Source organism: Penicillium chrysogenum, assembly GCF_028827035.1.
Source record: "Penicillium chrysogenum strain IBT 35668 chromosome Unknown utg000002l_segment0_segment0, whole genome shotgun sequence".
Taxonomy (NCBI): domain Eukaryota; kingdom Fungi; phylum Ascomycota; class Eurotiomycetes; order Eurotiales; family Aspergillaceae; genus Penicillium; species Penicillium chrysogenum.
In genome coordinates, this window is record NW_026622750.1 from 930,876 (window position 1) to 948,652 (window position 17,777).

The 17,777-nt window shown below is 48.6% G+C and overlaps 5 protein-coding genes across 5 annotated transcripts; 1 reads left to right on the plus strand and 4 right to left on the minus strand.

The window, feature by feature from the left end:
- Positions 1-16: 16 nt before the first annotated feature.
- Positions 17-1,509, minus strand: N7489_003944 (uncharacterized protein; the record flags this gene model as incomplete). The annotated part of the gene is made up of 2 exons (XM_056709696.1): positions 17-500; positions 932-1,509. 2 exons carry the CDS (start codon positions 1,507-1,509, stop codon positions 17-19), a joined length of 1,062 nt encoding a protein of 353 aa, XP_056568117.1.
- A 2,677-nt stretch (positions 1,510-4,186) lies between these two features.
- N7489_003945 (GFA family protein) lies at positions 4,187-4,957 on the minus strand (the record flags this gene model as incomplete). Its single annotated transcript, XM_056709697.1, has 2 exons — positions 4,187-4,319; positions 4,377-4,957. 2 exons carry the CDS (start codon positions 4,955-4,957, stop codon positions 4,187-4,189), a joined length of 714 nt encoding a protein of 237 aa, XP_056568118.1.
- A 1,457-nt stretch (positions 4,958-6,414) lies between these two features.
- Positions 6,415-6,891, minus strand: N7489_003946 (nucleoside deaminase; the record flags this gene model as incomplete). Its single annotated transcript, XM_056709698.1, has 1 exon — positions 6,415-6,891. One exon carries the CDS (start codon positions 6,889-6,891, stop codon positions 6,415-6,417), a length of 477 nt encoding a protein of 158 aa, XP_056568119.1.
- Positions 6,892-14,895: 8,004 nt separating this feature from the next.
- N7489_003947 (DsbA family protein) lies at positions 14,896-15,738 on the minus strand (the record flags this gene model as incomplete). Its single annotated transcript, XM_056709699.1, has 5 exons — positions 14,896-14,973; positions 15,027-15,074; positions 15,127-15,525; positions 15,583-15,602; positions 15,660-15,738. 5 exons carry the CDS (start codon positions 15,736-15,738, stop codon positions 14,896-14,898), a joined length of 624 nt encoding a protein of 207 aa, XP_056568120.1.
- Positions 15,739-17,267: 1,529 nt separating this feature from the next.
- On the plus strand, positions 17,268-17,504 carry N7489_003948 (uncharacterized protein; the record flags this gene model as incomplete). Its single annotated transcript, XM_056709700.1, has 1 exon — positions 17,268-17,504. The coding sequence occupies one exon, from the start codon at positions 17,268-17,270 to the stop codon at positions 17,502-17,504; it is 237 nt and encodes a 78-aa protein (XP_056568121.1).
- Between the last annotated feature and the right edge of the window lie 273 nt (positions 17,505-17,777).

Below are 17,777 nucleotides of genomic sequence, written 5' to 3' on the forward strand. Positions count from 1 at the left end.
CCCATCGGGTGACTCTTTAGTTAAAGTCCAGCCATTCGCGCACGGTGGTGTAGGGGTAGTTGTAGACACATTGTTTGGGAGCAGCTTCACCCAGCATGTTGGTAAGCAGAGTCGCATGTCCGACCTCTTGATTCGCCATGAACTCGATCAGCGACCGCGTCTCTGGGCCTAGACCAGCAGCCTCAAGCTCCTCGTCGGTGAAGCGCGCAAGACCGTCATGAAATAGATTCAGTTCGATCCATTCCTGGTACAAAGCAAGCGCAATCGACTCAAAGTCCCAGTCGCTGTTGACCATGTACCGGGGCTCGGTTCCGTTGGTGCCTAGCCCTCCTGCTGGGATGTACGGGGCCGGCATGGGTTCTTTTGGCGTTCCATCGGCGTTATAGTATGTCGCTGTGGGGTTGGGAGGCAGCGGTGCAATGGAAGCAGCGAGGGTAGCTGGAGCAGTGGCCGCGCCGGTGGTGGTGGGTGTGCTAGTGTAGGGGCCGTGGTAGGGAGCGCTGTTGTAGCCATTCTGTTCCACCACATCGGTTGGAGCTGGAAGGCATCCACCAGCCTTGACAAGGCCGAGTGCGAGAAAGTAGGGCTCTGTTCATGACGGACAGGCTACTGGAGATGACTCTTCTCCAATGGCGTGATGGTTTGAACAGATGGTGAAGGTATCACTATTTATGTACATATATCCCGGACTACCGAGGAGAAAGCAGCGTTACAAAAGCAGTGATGTCGTTATTAGCAGAGCGCCTGAATGGAGTCTGCAACCGCCGATCTGGGGATAAAATCAGGGCTCGACTTCCGCAAACAGGATGACACTCTCCCCTCCCCAACATCACCCCGGATAACATCCGATTGGACCGTTCCCATGATGTTTTGCTGACTAACCGTGCATAAATCCTGCCTTTCTTGTCTGTTCTTGTTTTTTCTTACTTACCACGTAGGTACACGTTTGCAGACGAGATGGCGGTCGCAGCAGCAAAACCGGCTATGCGGTCTCCATCTCGGCATCGACTCTCCTGTTTCCAACGCGTTCATGGTGGAGCTGGAGCTCGCGATCTGCGTTCTTATTTCGTCCTTGGTGGCGTGCGCAACCTTACGGACTGTGTACCATGGTCGTCCAAACAGCTTATCCAACGCTTCCAATGATCGTCTCGTAGCATCTGACCACATTGTTGCACTGCTGCGTGGCATCAACAGTACAATTTTTTCCACTGCATGGGGAAAGAACATAAACCAAGCCCAGCGCACAGAGAACAGCAACGCACCCCATCTGTTCGTCGCTGCAAACAGACTCAGCATCTTGGAGCAGCCAAAGTGAAACGCCCAGTGCAACAACAAGGAGATTGACATGTTCAGGGGCCGGATGCAAGTGGGGGAAGTCTCAGGTCTGACCAGGTACGGAATACTGAACCAGCCAAAGCTCCAAGTGACGGTGTACAGGTAGATAGCCACAATGGCCGCTGTAGAGGCTTGCTCCGCGTTAGGTGACACCTTCATTTCGTCGGTGGTCATGTCTTTGGCCGCTTCTGCGCACGTACCGACAAAGGCGAACTCAGGATCTGCAGGTCAAAAGCAACCGTCGCCGGCAGACCAAATCTACAATAACCACGGCAAATAACATGGTGCGAACGGACTTAACGACCCCATAGATGACCGTCGCCGGAAAGGTTGCACTGTCGCCAACAGTGCCCAGATAACCAAAAATGACTAGGAATACTGCGTGATCACATTCGCTCTAGGCCACTGAGAGAACAGCGTCGCCGTGAAGAGGAGAAAGAAACGTCGCCCACTCGCAACAGGGACTAAACGTCTCTTTGGGAAGCCGTCATACAGAGGCTGAACCCCCAGCTCATGCTCATGAGCAGCTGCGACTCCAACCGTCGAGTTCATCTGCCACGACAGGGTCCTCGACAGGGAGATGGCGCAGTCTCGAAAGAGCAGTACCCGCTTCCTCTCGACCATTTACCGGCAGCAGCGGGGCGATTTGGGGCAAAAGAACGCGCCAATAGCCCAGGGTGCAGCGGGCAGAGGCTATAGGAGGGTGGGCAACATCCACTACGTCTTGGCTGGCGCTGTAGTGATGAAGAAGCCGAGTACGACTCCTAATTGCTGACAAGCGGCATACTGCAGGGTCAACAGTCCGCGGATGGCTTTGGGGGATATTTCTAAGATGTAAATTGGAGGAACAATGGGTCGTCGCAATTCCCATGCCAATGATGTCCCTTGAAGCGTAAAGTCCTCCTAGGCTGCCATCACAAAGCCCTTTCTATTGTGCTGTGATGAATAGCCGCTTTCTGTTCACGGTTATACGGGTATCTATATAGGTCATTTATGGGGGACTAGATTGGTCCAGGTCCACCAAGACCATAGATTCTTTGATTACTTAAGTGGGACTGTCAACGCCGTGAGGCTTGACTAAATTCCCGACCAGCCCGCTGATCACTATCACCATTACCAAATGGGTGGCCAGCTGCCCGCTGAAAAGCAGACAAACCTTATTCAAAACCTGACCGGATTGGTTGACTTTAGTGGTGACCGTAACTTAGCACATAGTCACCTGCATCGGCGTAGTCTACTAAGACACCATATACTTATAAGCTGGCTTATGCCACTGTCTATAGATTGATCGATTCTGATATGTGACTAGCACACTGGTGTCGTTATGTATTATCTCAAGAAAAAAAAAGGTAGCATTTGGCCTTAGGGGGCGCTACAACATTGTTTAGCAGTTTTATAATGAATCGCTATCTAGGGACGTGGTCCGCTTTTAATAACGCTGTGCTGCAAGCCTACTTGTGGTCGGTGCGTACACCAACACCGCCGGTGCCTACGTCATATGGCTGTTGTTATGAGGTTATAAAAGAAGGATGATAAAACAAGATCGGCCCAGCCTATCTAGAAATCCTTGAAACTGATAACATATATTAGGAAGCCTAAGAACCATCGCTTTACCTTGTCGACAACTATTATGGAAGTCATTCGTGGAGCTATAAATGACCTAAGGAACCATAACAATTCAGAACGATACCCTAACCATACGTCACACCACCTAAACAAACCGGATAAGAAAGACAATTACATTAATGACCCTCAAGGTAAGTGGCAGCTCAATAGATACAAATCTACGGTACTTCAAAAGCTAACGTATTTGGAAAGCCAACCGAAAACACGGGAATGCTATAGGGATAACTGCTAGTCCGTTCGTCGCTGTTACGAATAAGATTAAGCCTAAACTTGACAGAGAAAACAGTCAGTGGATATCCGAATGCCGCCTCGATCCGGGTTACCGAGAACTGACTTATCCAAGCGAAAAAAGCGCCATATAGTCACCATCTTGACTCCGTTAAGCACTACGGCGGTGGCAGAAATGCTGGCCCACATAATTCCAAAATCCTCAATAAGCTCGATCCTCGTGTTGACTCCAGCAGAGATGATCAAGCTCGCAGTGGAGCCTTTGCGCGTAATACATACTATTATCCAAGGGACGGGTCTACAGCCACTGGCTCTCACGACACCCCGGCAAACAAGTTTGGCCCACTTTGAACCGCGACTAGAATTCAAGCGCTGTTACCCCCGTTCCTAGGGAAGTTTATGCCAAAATGACTTATTTTAGAACGGCAGAAAAATCACAATATCTGAATCTCTATGACACGTCCCTTAGTAATCAGGGTGTCCTGCCTAAATTTCGCTAGCGTTGTACCTCTCCACGTATGGAAATGAAGCTTTTTCCCTCCATATAAATGCATGCATTTCCAATTTGTGGGGCGGTTTACGAGCCTCCAGTATGAAAATGAAGCCTTTTTCCTCATACAAATACGACTTTTAGGGTGCTTTATCAACCTGATGAAAATGAAGCCTTGTTATCCCATGCAAATGCATGCATCTCCAATTTTTGAGAGGAGAAGCTTTATTTTCATACATAGGGGCGTCGGAAAGATAGATTCTAAACTGAGTGGATGGAATTATCAGAGCTAGTTGAATGTCGGCCTGAATTCAATTGTATCCCTGAAGTAGCCCGAGTCCACCTCTCTATGCCGGCAGCAGAGGCGGTTGTAGAGAGATCATCCAACGGCGGGAATTTCAAGACTATTTCATGTGTACATATGCCCTCCTGGATATGACCAGCCTGAGTCATAATTCGGTACTTTTCGCGTCGGCGGACGGAGCGAACCCCTCCCCCCAACCCAACTCATGCAAAGCTATCATCAGAAGATTGGGGCTGACCATCGTCATCTAACCGCTGGCTCTGCTCGTCCATTCCTGACCACTTGGTAATTCCATCGTGGATGTCCCTCAAACGGTTTGCATAAAAGATGTGGCACCTAGCGGTTACGGTTAGTTACTGTCAATATTCGCTCATGTCAAGGTACGTAACCTACGTTGGCAAGAACGTTTGCACTCGGTGCCGCTGCTCGTCCGGCGAGTCGGATAAGTCAATCAACTGCGGGAACAGCAGACACATATTGCGTCCTTCGTCCATAATCGGGGTACGACAAAACGAGCATGAGACCTTTGTAGGTGTTTGGTACTTGTTGTTTTTCTCCCCGGCCGCATAGAACGACAGACCTTCAGCCCCCTTCTCGAACCGGATGTCTTCTTTGGCATATATAGCTGCCCACTGGAAGGGCGCGCCGTGCAAAACCTGGCACTGGCGACAGTGACAGAACTTGGCGTTCAATGGCCTTTCGCGTCTCAGTGCATATTTAACTTGGCCACACTGGCATTGAGCATGCCACTTGACTTCGCCAAACTCCTGCATGGGCTGCAGCAAATATGGCGGTCTCTTTGTGTAATCTTCGACCTCGGAATTGTGCCCAAGAGAGTCATTGGTGTTAGCGTGGCCCATCTTCGGGGTGTTGCGGGTGGTGACCAGGGTAACGACGATGTTATGATATTTCTTGCTAAGGGACGAAGATTGTTTCACTTGAGATTTTATACGTGCAGCGTACAACGATGACATACGTTGAGAGTCGTTACGTGCCCTTGCGTCGCGGTTCGCCCCCCAAGCGGTCAATGAACAGTATCCATCCGATCAAGCACAATGTCCCTGGCACGGAGATTTGGCAGGAAAGTAGGCGGGATCGCCGGTTAGGCTGCCACCAATTACCAGTGAAGGTAGAATACTAGTTTCCAACATACGAAAGAGGCTGAACCTTGTACCATTATAGCATTATAGAGAGTGGGGCGGCGATTGTCTGATAGACGTGGCATATATTTATAACCTATTTGACATATTTTTCAAATAAGCACGTCCCTTCATCTGTTGAGATTTGTTAGGCGTCGATACTTCATATCGTGGGAAAAATCAAGGCGAAATCTATCAGCCACATCCACAAAAGAGGGAACGTCAAACAAAAAGTCAACGTCAGCTAGATCTTGTGTTTCCTATCAGCTACAAGTTGATAACTAACCGTATTATCCTACCTAGGTAGTCATCCACGCCGACGAAATAGTGACGTAGATAACCTAAGCCCTCGCTCTCTCTCTCTGCGGCACAGAGGGTCATGGACTACTTGAAAACAGGGTATGGCGAGCGTTCTGATAAAATTCACAATGGCAAAAAGTTCTCTAGATAACAAAGATACATCAAAGTCCGGTTTCGCAATCTGCCCGACCTGATTAATCAGTAACAAGTCACACCTGGACATAATTCAACGGTAATAAGGCCGTAACATCTCGTTTCTGACACAAACCTAAAATATCCTCAACCAAGAATGAGTGAAGGCGTTTCGAGGAGCCCGCGCAACCTGTCTGCGAAACTTTGCTGCGCTCTGAGTGCCAAATCTCCACTTGATTCCACGCGCCAATTAGACTCTTTCTTGCCGAGAATTGCTCTTTATTTGTCGCTTCTAGTAACCAGACGTATTATTGTTTTCCATCCCAGAGGGAATACGTGAGGCTATATATACAGCATGGGCTCCAAGTTGATGCTTCTTCCTATAGACACCTGGGGAATCAATACCAATGATGCGGCTTTATTTCGGATCTGCACCGGCCTGATATCACAACAGTAATGAGAGAATGCTAGGCGATGCGGGAGCCAGAGATACAAGAATTCCGCCGTTCGCAGTGTGAAGGCGGTGAGCGGTAAGGGCGAAGGCGGAAGACACGACGGAGCACGCGTCGTAGTGTCCTGTTTAATATGGAAAATAGGTCACTCGCCACAATAGTTTCCCGGGTGGCGGTGTGCTGCTCACTGCAATGGATGGTTGGTATGTGTATTAGTAATTGTGATTCATCTTTGAGGGCACAAGACTTAGCACAACTAATCGGATCCGGTGCAGAAGGAAGGCGATAGTCCACGTACCATACATTCATCACAATAACCATAATGAAAGAAATTTCCAATTCTTGCACATTACTCGCCCATTCTCAGACACCTAGCCTACCCGGTCCGCATTCATAAATGGATATAGCTCAAGCCTGATTTAGCTGATGCAGCTGATGAACCTCCTCATCAAGACCCGGAGCCGGACCTTCAACTGTCAAACCCGGTGCGACCTGATTGATAGGAAGCATGGCAACTGGTCCAGGCTTTACGCCCAATTTTGTCCTCCATCGCACAAGTTGGGCGGAAGAGCTAGCGTAAACTATTCGTCCCAAACCCACGTTTGCGTGAATAGTTGTGCACATCGGGCAGTGTTCGCCAGAAGTGTAGACGGTGGTAGCAGTGCGCTCAGCTAGACGTAGGTGTTTCTGGGCCCAGTTGGCAAGTGTGAACTCTGGATGTAGAGTGACATCCGCCTCAGTTATAGTCCGGTTTTGGTCCTCTTTGAGAACTTTTCCAGTGGAATCCACTAGCACTGACCCGAACGGGCTATTACCTGCCTCAAGCGCTTGGCGGGCTAGCTCCACGCACCGGCGCAAGTGACCAATATCTGTATCGGACAACATACTACTCTGCTAAAATAATACCGCGCTGGTGAGTATGCTGTGTTGGAAGAATTTCTATGAATCGCTCTTACCGAGTCCGAAGCTCTAGTCTGCAATAAACAGCCGTTAGATGGTAGGAATAAGCTAGGCGATACGAACGGAATTATGAGATAAATGGCGAATCGGCCTAAACGAAGAGCTAGAGCCCACAGTGGGTATTTGTATGCCCTTAGTGTGGACGTCTGGAGCGCGGAATGACGCATAGGTCAGCAGAGACCCGCGGAGAACCCCGGTCCTTCTATTAGACTACACCTAGTTACAAAATATCCGCTCCCGGCATTCGCCACACTCCAGGGTTCAACTTGCTATTTTGAAGTGCATTCACAACCTCACATTGTTATTTTGGCCATTTTCTTCACCCCACTTTTTCCACCGCCCTCATTTTACCCCCTTAGCTGGCTTGCCCACAGGCAGGGACATCAATACTAACTATCCTGTGTAAAATATACAATCTTACGTACACCAGTGAAAGCAGTCTGCAGTAACGTATGACGCCACTTCTCAACTGCGAAGTGTGCGTGTATGAGACTAGGCGGACGCGATCACGTGTCACGCCATTAAGCTCGCTTGTGTGGCTAGATTGGATTACCTAGTCCAGTACATTGAATCATGTGATTTAGACTACCTACTAGGTACCTAGGTATGCATTTTTTGCTTGCTAATTGTGTCCGACCACCTGGGCAAAGACGGACGGACCTTTGTTGTTGTTGTCGGAGTAGATGCATTGGCATACCGGCATACCGGAGGATCCATTGATCCTATGCATTTTGTAATTTTAGATTAGTAATCGACGGTCCATATAAATTGTTAGGAAAGTCGATACAGCAATACAGAGAGTTGAACACCATTGATTGGACCCTACATTTTTACAATACGGCCCACGCCGACAGTTATGAGCCCGGTTCGCACTGAATGAGACTACTGTAGTTGGAATACAGTATCTAGCCCGCTGCTAGAAGTGTCTCGCAACCCCTGAAGCTATTCTGAAGCTGTGCAAAGCTACCCCTGAATCCAGTAATGGAGGCAGCATCAATCCTCTCCGCCATGAAGGGCGAAAAACTGAAGGACTCGCCGCAGTGGCTCACCTGGTTTGCAAAGGTGCAGCTATATGCCGTACAAAAGAATGTGTGGGATCTCTGTAATCCAGACCTCACCTCGTCGACAACCGATCCCGCTAATAAACGACCCGAGCCTCTCCAAGAACCGGTGGAACCCGAATACCCCGAGGAAGGCGATGAGAAGGAACGAAGGATCTGGCGAGACCGTATGGATGTGTACAAAGTGAAGTACACAAGGTGGGAGAAGCAGACAAAGGGACTGAGCGATGTAAATGAATATATCCTCACATACCTTGATCCAATCCACCATCTCTCTCTAGTTGCATATCGTACTCCGTATGATAGGCTTGTGTATCTAAAGTCTCGCTTTGCCCGATCGACTGCGTACGAAGAAGAAATCCGTATGAAGTGGAAGGTCTTTGCAATGCAGAAGCCGACAGGAGATATCGAGGAATGGCTTCAACAGTGGAACTCACTAAGAGAGCAAGCCGTCAGCCTTGGCATCAATGATGGAGATGCAAATAGGGATTTCTTACACGCTGTGAAAGAGGTGCTCCCTATCTGGTGGCAAGGGAAATACCAGGAGATTGTTATGGACAAGAAGGTGTACGATACTCGAGACCTTCTCGAATCATTCCGCGCGATGAATCGTGAGATAGGTGTTCAAACTGTGACCTCAACCAATGCTCCAAAAGGTGCATTTTCAACCTGGCAAGGACACCAAGAAGCGAAGCCGGAAGGGAAGCAAGAGAAGCTCCCATTTGAGAAGAGACGCTGTCCGTGTGGTAGCACTCACCCAAGGCATAAGGTTGCCACTTGCTATATCATGAATGAAGCAATTCGACCGGGGGGATACACTCTCAATGAGCGTACGCTAGAGAAAGCGAAAAAGAAGTTAGCAAAGGACCTCGGCTGGAAGCAATGGGTGGATAAGGTGGTTGCTGAAGCTCAGCCAAAGGCTGAATATGCTAACCAGGTTAGCTTTGCCACCACCTACCAAAGACACGAAGCCGTACAGATCAGCAAGCATGTGCTATCTGTAGCAAAAAGTGATGAGCCCTCTTTTCATGATCGATGGATTCTCGATACTGGATCGAGTACGCACATCTGTAATGATAGGAGCTTATTTGTTGACTTCACCCCGGACGATATGGAAGTTTCAACTGGAGACAGCACCACAAAGATGCTCGGCAGGGGTACAGTTCGCCTGATAGGAAGACACCCGGTGAAGGGAAGGATGGAGATCACATTGAGTGATGCTCTATACTCACCTGGATTCCATACAAATCTAGTATCATACGCGATGCTAAGGAAGAAAGGTGGCCTTTGGTGTCAAAAGGCGAATTGCATACGGGATCCGAATGATAGGCCTGTCGTCAGTGTACATTTTTGGGATCACTTTAACCTCTGGCTTTTTGATAAGCCTGGCGAAGCTCCTCCACAGCAGGCATATGCCACCCAGGCAGGCGTACGGAACTCGGTGAAGCCGCAGGAATCAAAGGCTTCCTCCGAATTATGGCATCGGCGCCTAGCCCACGTTGAACCACGTACTATAGCAAAGCTTGCTAGTATGGTAGACGGCGTCGTTCTTGAAGATAAGAAGTCGACGGAGCAGCAATCTCTATGTCAAATCTGTAAGACAGGAAGTGCTCCGAGGCAGATATCACGACGGCCAGTCGGAAGATCCTTTGGACGATTTGGAAGGGTGCACTTTGATCTAATTCAACTGCCACCGGCGTACAACAGACATCGCTGGATATCTCACTTCTATCTAGAAGGACCGAGGTTCCATTGGATCATGACACATGAAGTCAAACCGGAATGCCAGCTTGCGATAAAGGAGTTCGTACAGCTAGCAAGGAATCAGTGGAAGCTGCCGATCAAGGCTTTCCACTACGATAATGAAGCCGCAGCAGGCAAAGCAGCGGAGTATAGCCTAACAGCTGACGGTATCTTAGTATATCATACTCCACCTGGACACTCAGAAATGAATGGGTATGCTGAGAGATCTGGCGGGATGATCATCACCCGTATGCGCATGCTCGCTCTCGAAGGAAAGCTCCCTAAGGATCTATGGCCGGAATTTGCAAGCGCCGCAGTATGGTTATTGAATCGTACGCCGTCGTATATCGCTACCGAGAACCGCTGGGTGGTTCCATGGGAAGAAGTCAGGAAGGAACTTGCACCTGTGATACCGAAGACCAACCTGTCAAATGTCAGGCTGTACGGGAGCATGGCGTACTGTAGGATTGAGAATCAAGTACAGTCTGATAAGATGCACCCTCGAGCAGAGATTGGCTTCTTGGTAGGATACCGTGCCTCGAATATCTGGAAGATCTGGTTTCCACATAGTGGAAAGGTGAAGCATATAAGGGATGCAGTCATTGATGAAACCCGGAAGTACACACCTGAGTACGACCAGTATAAGCCGATTCCACTACCGCTAGTGAGACAACCGCAAGAACTCACTACTGAAGAGATCACCAAGGTGATCAACTATGAAATCACTGGTCAACAAACTAGTACGATGGAGGAAAGTCAGGGCATACAGGATCGGGATGATCCCCAGCAGCATGATCCCCAGCACATTAATCCTCAGCAAGCACAGGAGAATCCTCAACAAGTGCAAGATACGTCTCAGGAAGTGATTCAAGAAGCTACTGGTAAGGCAAGTGCTCCAAGAGAGACTACCCCAAGTCAGGGGGTGAGAGAAGAAGCATACTGGCCAACACCTGGTCATCCACCGGCGCGTACAGCACCACCAGGTGCATTTCCGGAGGATCAGGATCTACCACCATTGCCGATCACCCCGCCGCAGGAAGAAGAAGCGAATACTGGCTCTGGTCAGGGGGTGGATATACAGGCTGATCAAGAAGATCCAGCGCATCAAGACCAGACCCAGTACGAATACAAACCTACTCCTGATCCGGTAGAAGACGAGCTAGAAAGGCAGCTACAGTCCGAGCTACTAGCACCAAGCAGAGAGATAGTTAGTGACATTGACACCGGCAACATACTAAGTGGAAGACGAACACGCAGAGCGAGAAGAGATGATGATTTTGCATATGCAACAACCACTACAGTACGGGACGAAGAGCCCCCGGCTCTGCTTCATGCCTTTGCCGCTGGTTTATACGCAGAGAAACCGGACAGTCGTCGTCATCGAGATGATCTTCCTCCACCGCCGAAGCGTTGGAAGGATGTTATGAATCACCCATTTCAGGAAGGCTTCCTCGCAGCAATGAGGAAAGAGATCAATTCGCTATCTGAAAAGGAGACATTTGAAATCATCAACAGACCAAGGGACAGAGGGAAGAAGATCCTCCCTCTACTATGGGTGTTCTCGTACAAATTTGACCAGGACGGTTACCTGCTAAAACTGAAGGCTCGTATCTGCGTACGAGGAGATCTTGAAACCATTTCTCACGAAGAGAAAAGGGCTGCTACATTAGCAGCAAGGACAGCAAGGATGATCTTCGCACTAGTGGCTGCTTTTGATATGGATTTGCGACAGCGGGATGCTGTCACTGCATTCCTAAATAGCAAGCTAGATGTGAAGGAGACGTACACCTATATGCCAGAAGGTTTCCAGACCCCAGGCAAGTGCTGGAAGCTACGCCGTGCTTTGTACGGTCTGCGGATCTCACCGAGGCTATGGCAGCGAGAAGCAGCGAGTGTACTACGTAAGCTAGGGTTACAACAGATGCCGGAAGACCCCTGCGTCTTTATGGGACAAGGCTTGCTGGTCTTCTTCTATGTGGACGATATCCTGATCGCCAGTCACAGTACTGCTAAAGCACAAGCACAGCAGCTGGAGCGAGATCTAGAAGCACACTGGGAGCTGACAGACCATGGAGAAGCGGCATGGTTTCTTAATATCCGGATCGTCCGAGACAGACAGGAGAAGAAGCTTTGGCTCTGTCAGGATAGCTATGTGATGAGCATTGCTACCCGGTACAATCTGACAGACCGTCCACCAGTCTATACACCACTGCCAGTTGACGAATTGACACCCTACCAAGGTACGGCTACGCCGAGAGAGATCCATTTATACCAGCAGAAGGTTGGATCTGCAGGATATGCCACTACAATTACCAGACCGGACGCTGCAAAAGCCACCGCTCGGCTTGCGCAATTCCTCACAAATCCCGGTCCCCAGCACCAGCAGGCAGCTGATCGAGTCATCACTTATCTCTACACTACCCGGAATCTGGCTATCGAATATAGCGCAGCTGGTACAGGAATGAACTCGGTACAATTTGCAAGCGATGCTTCGTACGGGGACCACCCTGACAGAAGGAGTTCAGCTGGATATATCTGCCAGGCATACGGCGGTCCAGTCGACTGGAAAGCCAGCAAGCAACCCACTGTGACAACGTCAACCACGGAAGCAGAACTGCTAGGCCTATCCGAGACCGGGAAGCAAGTTCAATGGTGGCGGAGGTTGCTTAACAACCTAGCTTTTACCCCATCTCACCACCTAACCATTGACTGTGATAATGAGAGGACGATCAGCCTCTTGACAAGCGAGGATGTAGCCTTCGAAACGAAGCTACGACATGTGGATATACACCACCACTGGCTGAGACAGGAAGTCAGAGAAGGACGTATCATGGTACGCTGGGTGGCGACGGCGAGCATGGTTGCCGATGGCCTCACAAAGCTGCTATCCAGACAGAAGCATGAGAACTTTGTACGACTGCTTCGGATGGTTGATATAGGCTATCTTATAGCCTAGGAATTGAGGAAGAGAATGGATCATGCAGCATGCCAATGTATGAATTGCAGCGATCTCAGTATGCATACTGGGACCGCTGAGGGGGTGTGTCGGAGTAGATGCATTGGCATACCGGCATACCGGAGGATCCATTGATCCTATGCATTTTGTAATTTTAGATTAGTAATCGACGGTCCATATAAATTGTTAGGAAAGTCGATACAGCAATACAGAGAGTTGAACACCATTGATTGGACCCTACATTTTTACAATACGGCCCACGCCGACAGTTGTTGGATGCCTTAGGCGTCACAATGTGATAGAACCTCCATGTGATAGCTCTCTCCCGTTTCCCTTCTCTTCCTCCTCTCCTCATGCGAGACAGTCAATCCACACAGTGGTTCCTCAATTCCGTTCCATCTAGATTACGTCTCCATCAGTTGTTTTCAATTAGTTATAGAATTTTACCATCGTGAATTTACCAGTACGTTCGCCATACACCTGGTTTCTGTCAGGTTACGTTAGTCAATTTCTTTAGTTTTGGATAGTTAGATGGAACTGTCAGTCTATACTCCTATTGAAAAAGGCACCATTACTTCCCGTACGTGGATGTCCTGATTAGACCTCTGTAGATTAGGGTCCCTTTGTTGACATGCAATGCATGCAGGGTATGCGTTTGTCTCTGTGCAGCCTGAGCATTTGGCTGGTTTGTCGTGTTTGTCATTCTCGGAGCCTATATATACAGCCTCCTTTCTGTTGAAAATCCCAGTTAATTTCCATTAATACTTGTCATTTTCGTCTTTACAACGCTAACCCTAATTCGTGGGTTATGCTACAGATCTCTATTATGTAGGATTGGCACCGAGCTCCTACCAAAAGGAGCCTGTATTCCTTGGCAATATGCAGTTTGATCATGACATTACTGCCCTCAGCATATAGATCATCATCCACTGCATCGGCGCCTAAACGTTGGAATTGAGCCTGCTTTCAGTCAAGTCTTTGCTTATTCCTGCGTTGTTGTTCTCATCGAGTCTTCTAATCTGTGATGATGGGAGTATACTACGAAGAAGTATAAATAGGTGCTTCTTTCCATATATGAAGAAGATCAGACAAAACAATCATTACTTTTCACAGTATATTGGAATTTCCACATTCATAGTGTTTTTTCATACATTATTTTGATCTCAATAAATGCTATATAGACCGCTGTTTCTATAATCCCCACTTTCCATAGATTCATATCTATTGACATGCACTGCATACAGGGAACGCGTTTGTCTCTGTGCCGACTGAGCTCTTTAGCTCTTTGTATCTTAGTCATGCAGCTGGCTTATATACCAGCTTCTTTCCATAGATTCATCATCACCTCACTCACTTCTTCTCGACTTTTCCTTCCTTCGTAGCCTCAACAATATCATATCATTCTTCTTCCTTCATCCTCCTGGTAGCATGTAGCCTCAAGCCTCTGCCACTAGGAAGTAGCAGATACACGAACCCTATTCTGCCTGCGAAAACTGCTGGGTGAAGCGCCGTTCGGCCGTGTCTGTGCTTGACGTCCACTCTGGCGTTGGGTTGTTCTAGAAAGTCCTTGACGGTGGAATGCATACAGTGTGGCTTGAATCTCCTGATGTATTACTTGCTGTAGTTATGACTTTTCGCGAAGGCTTCTTGAATCATTCATGAATTCGCCCTGGCAAGGAGTTCGCTCTATGTCGTTCTGGACGCTAAACAGGCGAACTAGTCGGATTTGTTCCTACGAGTCTAAACAGGCCTCGTAATCGATCCCTTTTGCTTGTTAGGTGGATGGAGCCTCGTCCCCTTTTGAGGCTTCATATCTAAAAGGAGCTAATTTTGAGAAAAGAATCGGACTCAAGTAATCAAGTAATCCATTCGACGATGTCGTCCGAGGCTGCTCAATTTCAACATATGGTGCATGGACCACGCAACTAACTGAAGTTCTAATAATAGGGGCAGGATCGAATTGCCTTTAAGGATTATACTGGTCTCCGGAAATTGCCTTCTAAGGTGCGGTAGTGTTATTATATCAGTGTCCCTAAGGACACGAGATATTATGTGTTTTTCGCACTCCCACGTCTGCCCCGGCACCAGTCTTGTTCAGTCTCTCTATGCACACACCATAAAGAAACATAGAGTATCATGCACGTAAACCCCCATCGATGTCCCTGACGCTCAAACCACATTTTTTGCCAGCCATTCTCCCCATTGAGCCGCCGTGAAGCTACTGCTGATCCCGCGCTCTTCCACTCCCTGGGGAAATGGTCAGTGCCCTGGCAGTTCTTTCTCTGGGTGGTCTTTCTTACATTGAAGAAGATGGTTGGCGTGACATGAACTCCGACCACTCGGTTTGCCTGTCTGGTGTTAGACAATCGCTTGGCCGGATATAAGGTCGCTATCGTCTACCTTGGTCATCCACTTAATGTCATTTGTCAACTGGTTTCCTACGTTCAACTCATCCTGGCTATTGGGGGTTTCGGGGATTAACAGCAGAGCGAGAACCTTCTGCTCGTCTACCCCGACTGATCCTGCAATCCTGGCCAGGCGCTCATAAGTTTTGTTACGTGTTTCATTCACCACGCTGACGTCGAAAAACTCCGCCTGGTTCTGGAATAGGGCCGCACTGAACTGCCAGAATTTGTCTGGGGCCAGTCGAAGGACTGCTGCACCTGCTTCGTGGGTGAGGGTGGATGATGGGTGCCATGGCTGAATTTGCTGCCGGAAGATTACCTGAAGCCGAGAACTATACTGTTGGGCAACTGTGGGACCGTTCGCGTAAAATGTGTTGAACATCTTGGCAGAGAACTAAAAAACACATTGTTAGCCGCAGATGTCGGAGGAGTGACCAAAGGCTTCGCCAACCGGGCACACGTAATCTAGGACTGAGGCTTATTAGATACTAAAATCTCATGCAACGTAAATGGACGATGTCAGCGTACATATTTCGAGTGTATGCTGCGTCTCCTGCGGGGTTCCCCCGAGTAGCTTAAGGCCTGCGTATTTAGGAGGAACCGACATGACGTTGGTATATTGAGATTAAGATATATTTAAAAGAAAGAAATTTGAAGTGCAAAAGTAAGTTGAATCGGGGAAATAGCCGTCATAAGTGATTGAGTAGGAGGGGAGAAGAGCGAAGTGTTACGTCACTAGCTCCTACCCGCCACCGATTCATTACTCGCAACTTATCACGTACTGTAGGTAGTCTAGATTCTCCTGCAAGAGTTACAGTACTTTTGAAATTGTAATACCGACCCGCTCTTGCTACTTGTTTCCCGAGAATGTATTCGAAATGACTTAATCCATTCTAGGTTGCTGCTTTGTGCAGTAGTTAATGTAATCCACAGGCGAGCGGCACATTTAGGGCTATAGTTGTGGGCCGTGGGCGACAATAGCAACTACGCGTTGTTACTATGAAGCTGTGAGGAGTGTACTGGATGACTTCCTGTCTCTTTTACCAAAATACTGTACATGTCAGTTCGCCTGCCTAGCGGGAAAGTCATTGTGTCCAAGGAGAGGAGCAGTAATCGCACGGCCGCGCATCATTCTCCCACCGTGTGCCACAGCGACCAACGTTCTCTGAGCTCTGAGGCAACGACACGTCATCATGTAGCAGCCCTAGACACAGCGGCGTAGGCCTTGTTAGTTTGGCCTACGGCCAGTTCTGTGGATTGTAACTTTTCGGCGGAGGGGTTTGACGTCCAAGTGAGCATGTGGAAAAAGGATTGGTCCCAAAATGCACTGGAATTGAGATTAGCTGCCGTCACAGCTTGGACAAGACCAGCGCTCATATCTAGTGCACTTGGAACCATATTTTTCAAACTTAGCGAACTTTTAAGACAGCACGCTGTTCATCATCCATGGTGACAGCTTCTCTATATGCACTCGCCAGCTCCACCGGCCTCCAAGGGTTGAATATTACGCTGCCATTCAAAATTTGTGCAGCACCTGCAAACTCTGAGAGGCTCAAAACACCGTGGTATTTCTGCTGTGACGAAATGTACTCGTAAGCCATCAAATTCATCCCGTCTTACGTGGAAGACACGACGACGCAAGCATTGGACGCAGAGTGGAGCGCAACTAGCTCATGACTATTAACTTATTTGTAAAGAAAGTGGATAGGCATGTATTCAACGGTGCTAAGCTTCCTCTTGATGCGGCTAACTGACTCATTCACCACCGCCGCAGGTTTTGATACTCTTCGACATCTTATCGGCTTGGTACGGCGACTAACGGCCTTGCCAACCCACTCTGAAGTGCCAACCCAGAGTGGGTTGGCACATTGGCGCTTAGAAAGATCTCCGACGCATGTGGCTTCTGCGGCGTTCCCTTAATGTGGTGCAGATGGCCAACACCAACGATGAGCTTAATCCCCTCGAACTTTATTCCAGCCCTACAATGCGCTTCTGGACATTCTCTTTTCGAAAAACTCGTTTGAACCATCGGGATTAATGCCGATCCGGAAAGCACTGCAGGTAACTATACTTCTATACTTCCCTGCATCTCGATTTAGTAGGGTGTCGTGTCAAGCCCACTACTGCATTAGCGCCATGTATAAGCGCCGCTCGCGGGTTCACTCACAGAACACGCGAGCAACTGCTCAAGAAATGACGAGCGTAATCATAGGTATGGAACCCGATAATGCCACAATGCGAAACGCCCAAAAGAATCTCATTACGCACAGGCAAGATACGGTAGATTTCGCTGCTGGGGAAAGAAGTATGCAAGAAGTCGATCTTGACACTCTGCTTGCTCCTCGCCAAATTACGCAGCATTTCAGGCAGTAGCTTCAGATTATAGTCATGCACTCAGATTAAATCATCGTCCCTAACTTCATCGGATATAGCCTTGACGAAAACACGGTTGGCTTTTTCATATGCCTCCTAGGCGAACTCGTCGAAAGTCATTCCACTGGGGTGATAAGGAAATAGCGGCCAGGGGATGGAGTCTGCATTAAGTGACGCTGTTATAATCCAAGTTGCAAGCACTTACTTGAAAAACCATTGTAGTGGCGATCTTTGATGTGGTCGTGTATGAGGACCGGCACCGCGCCATATTCA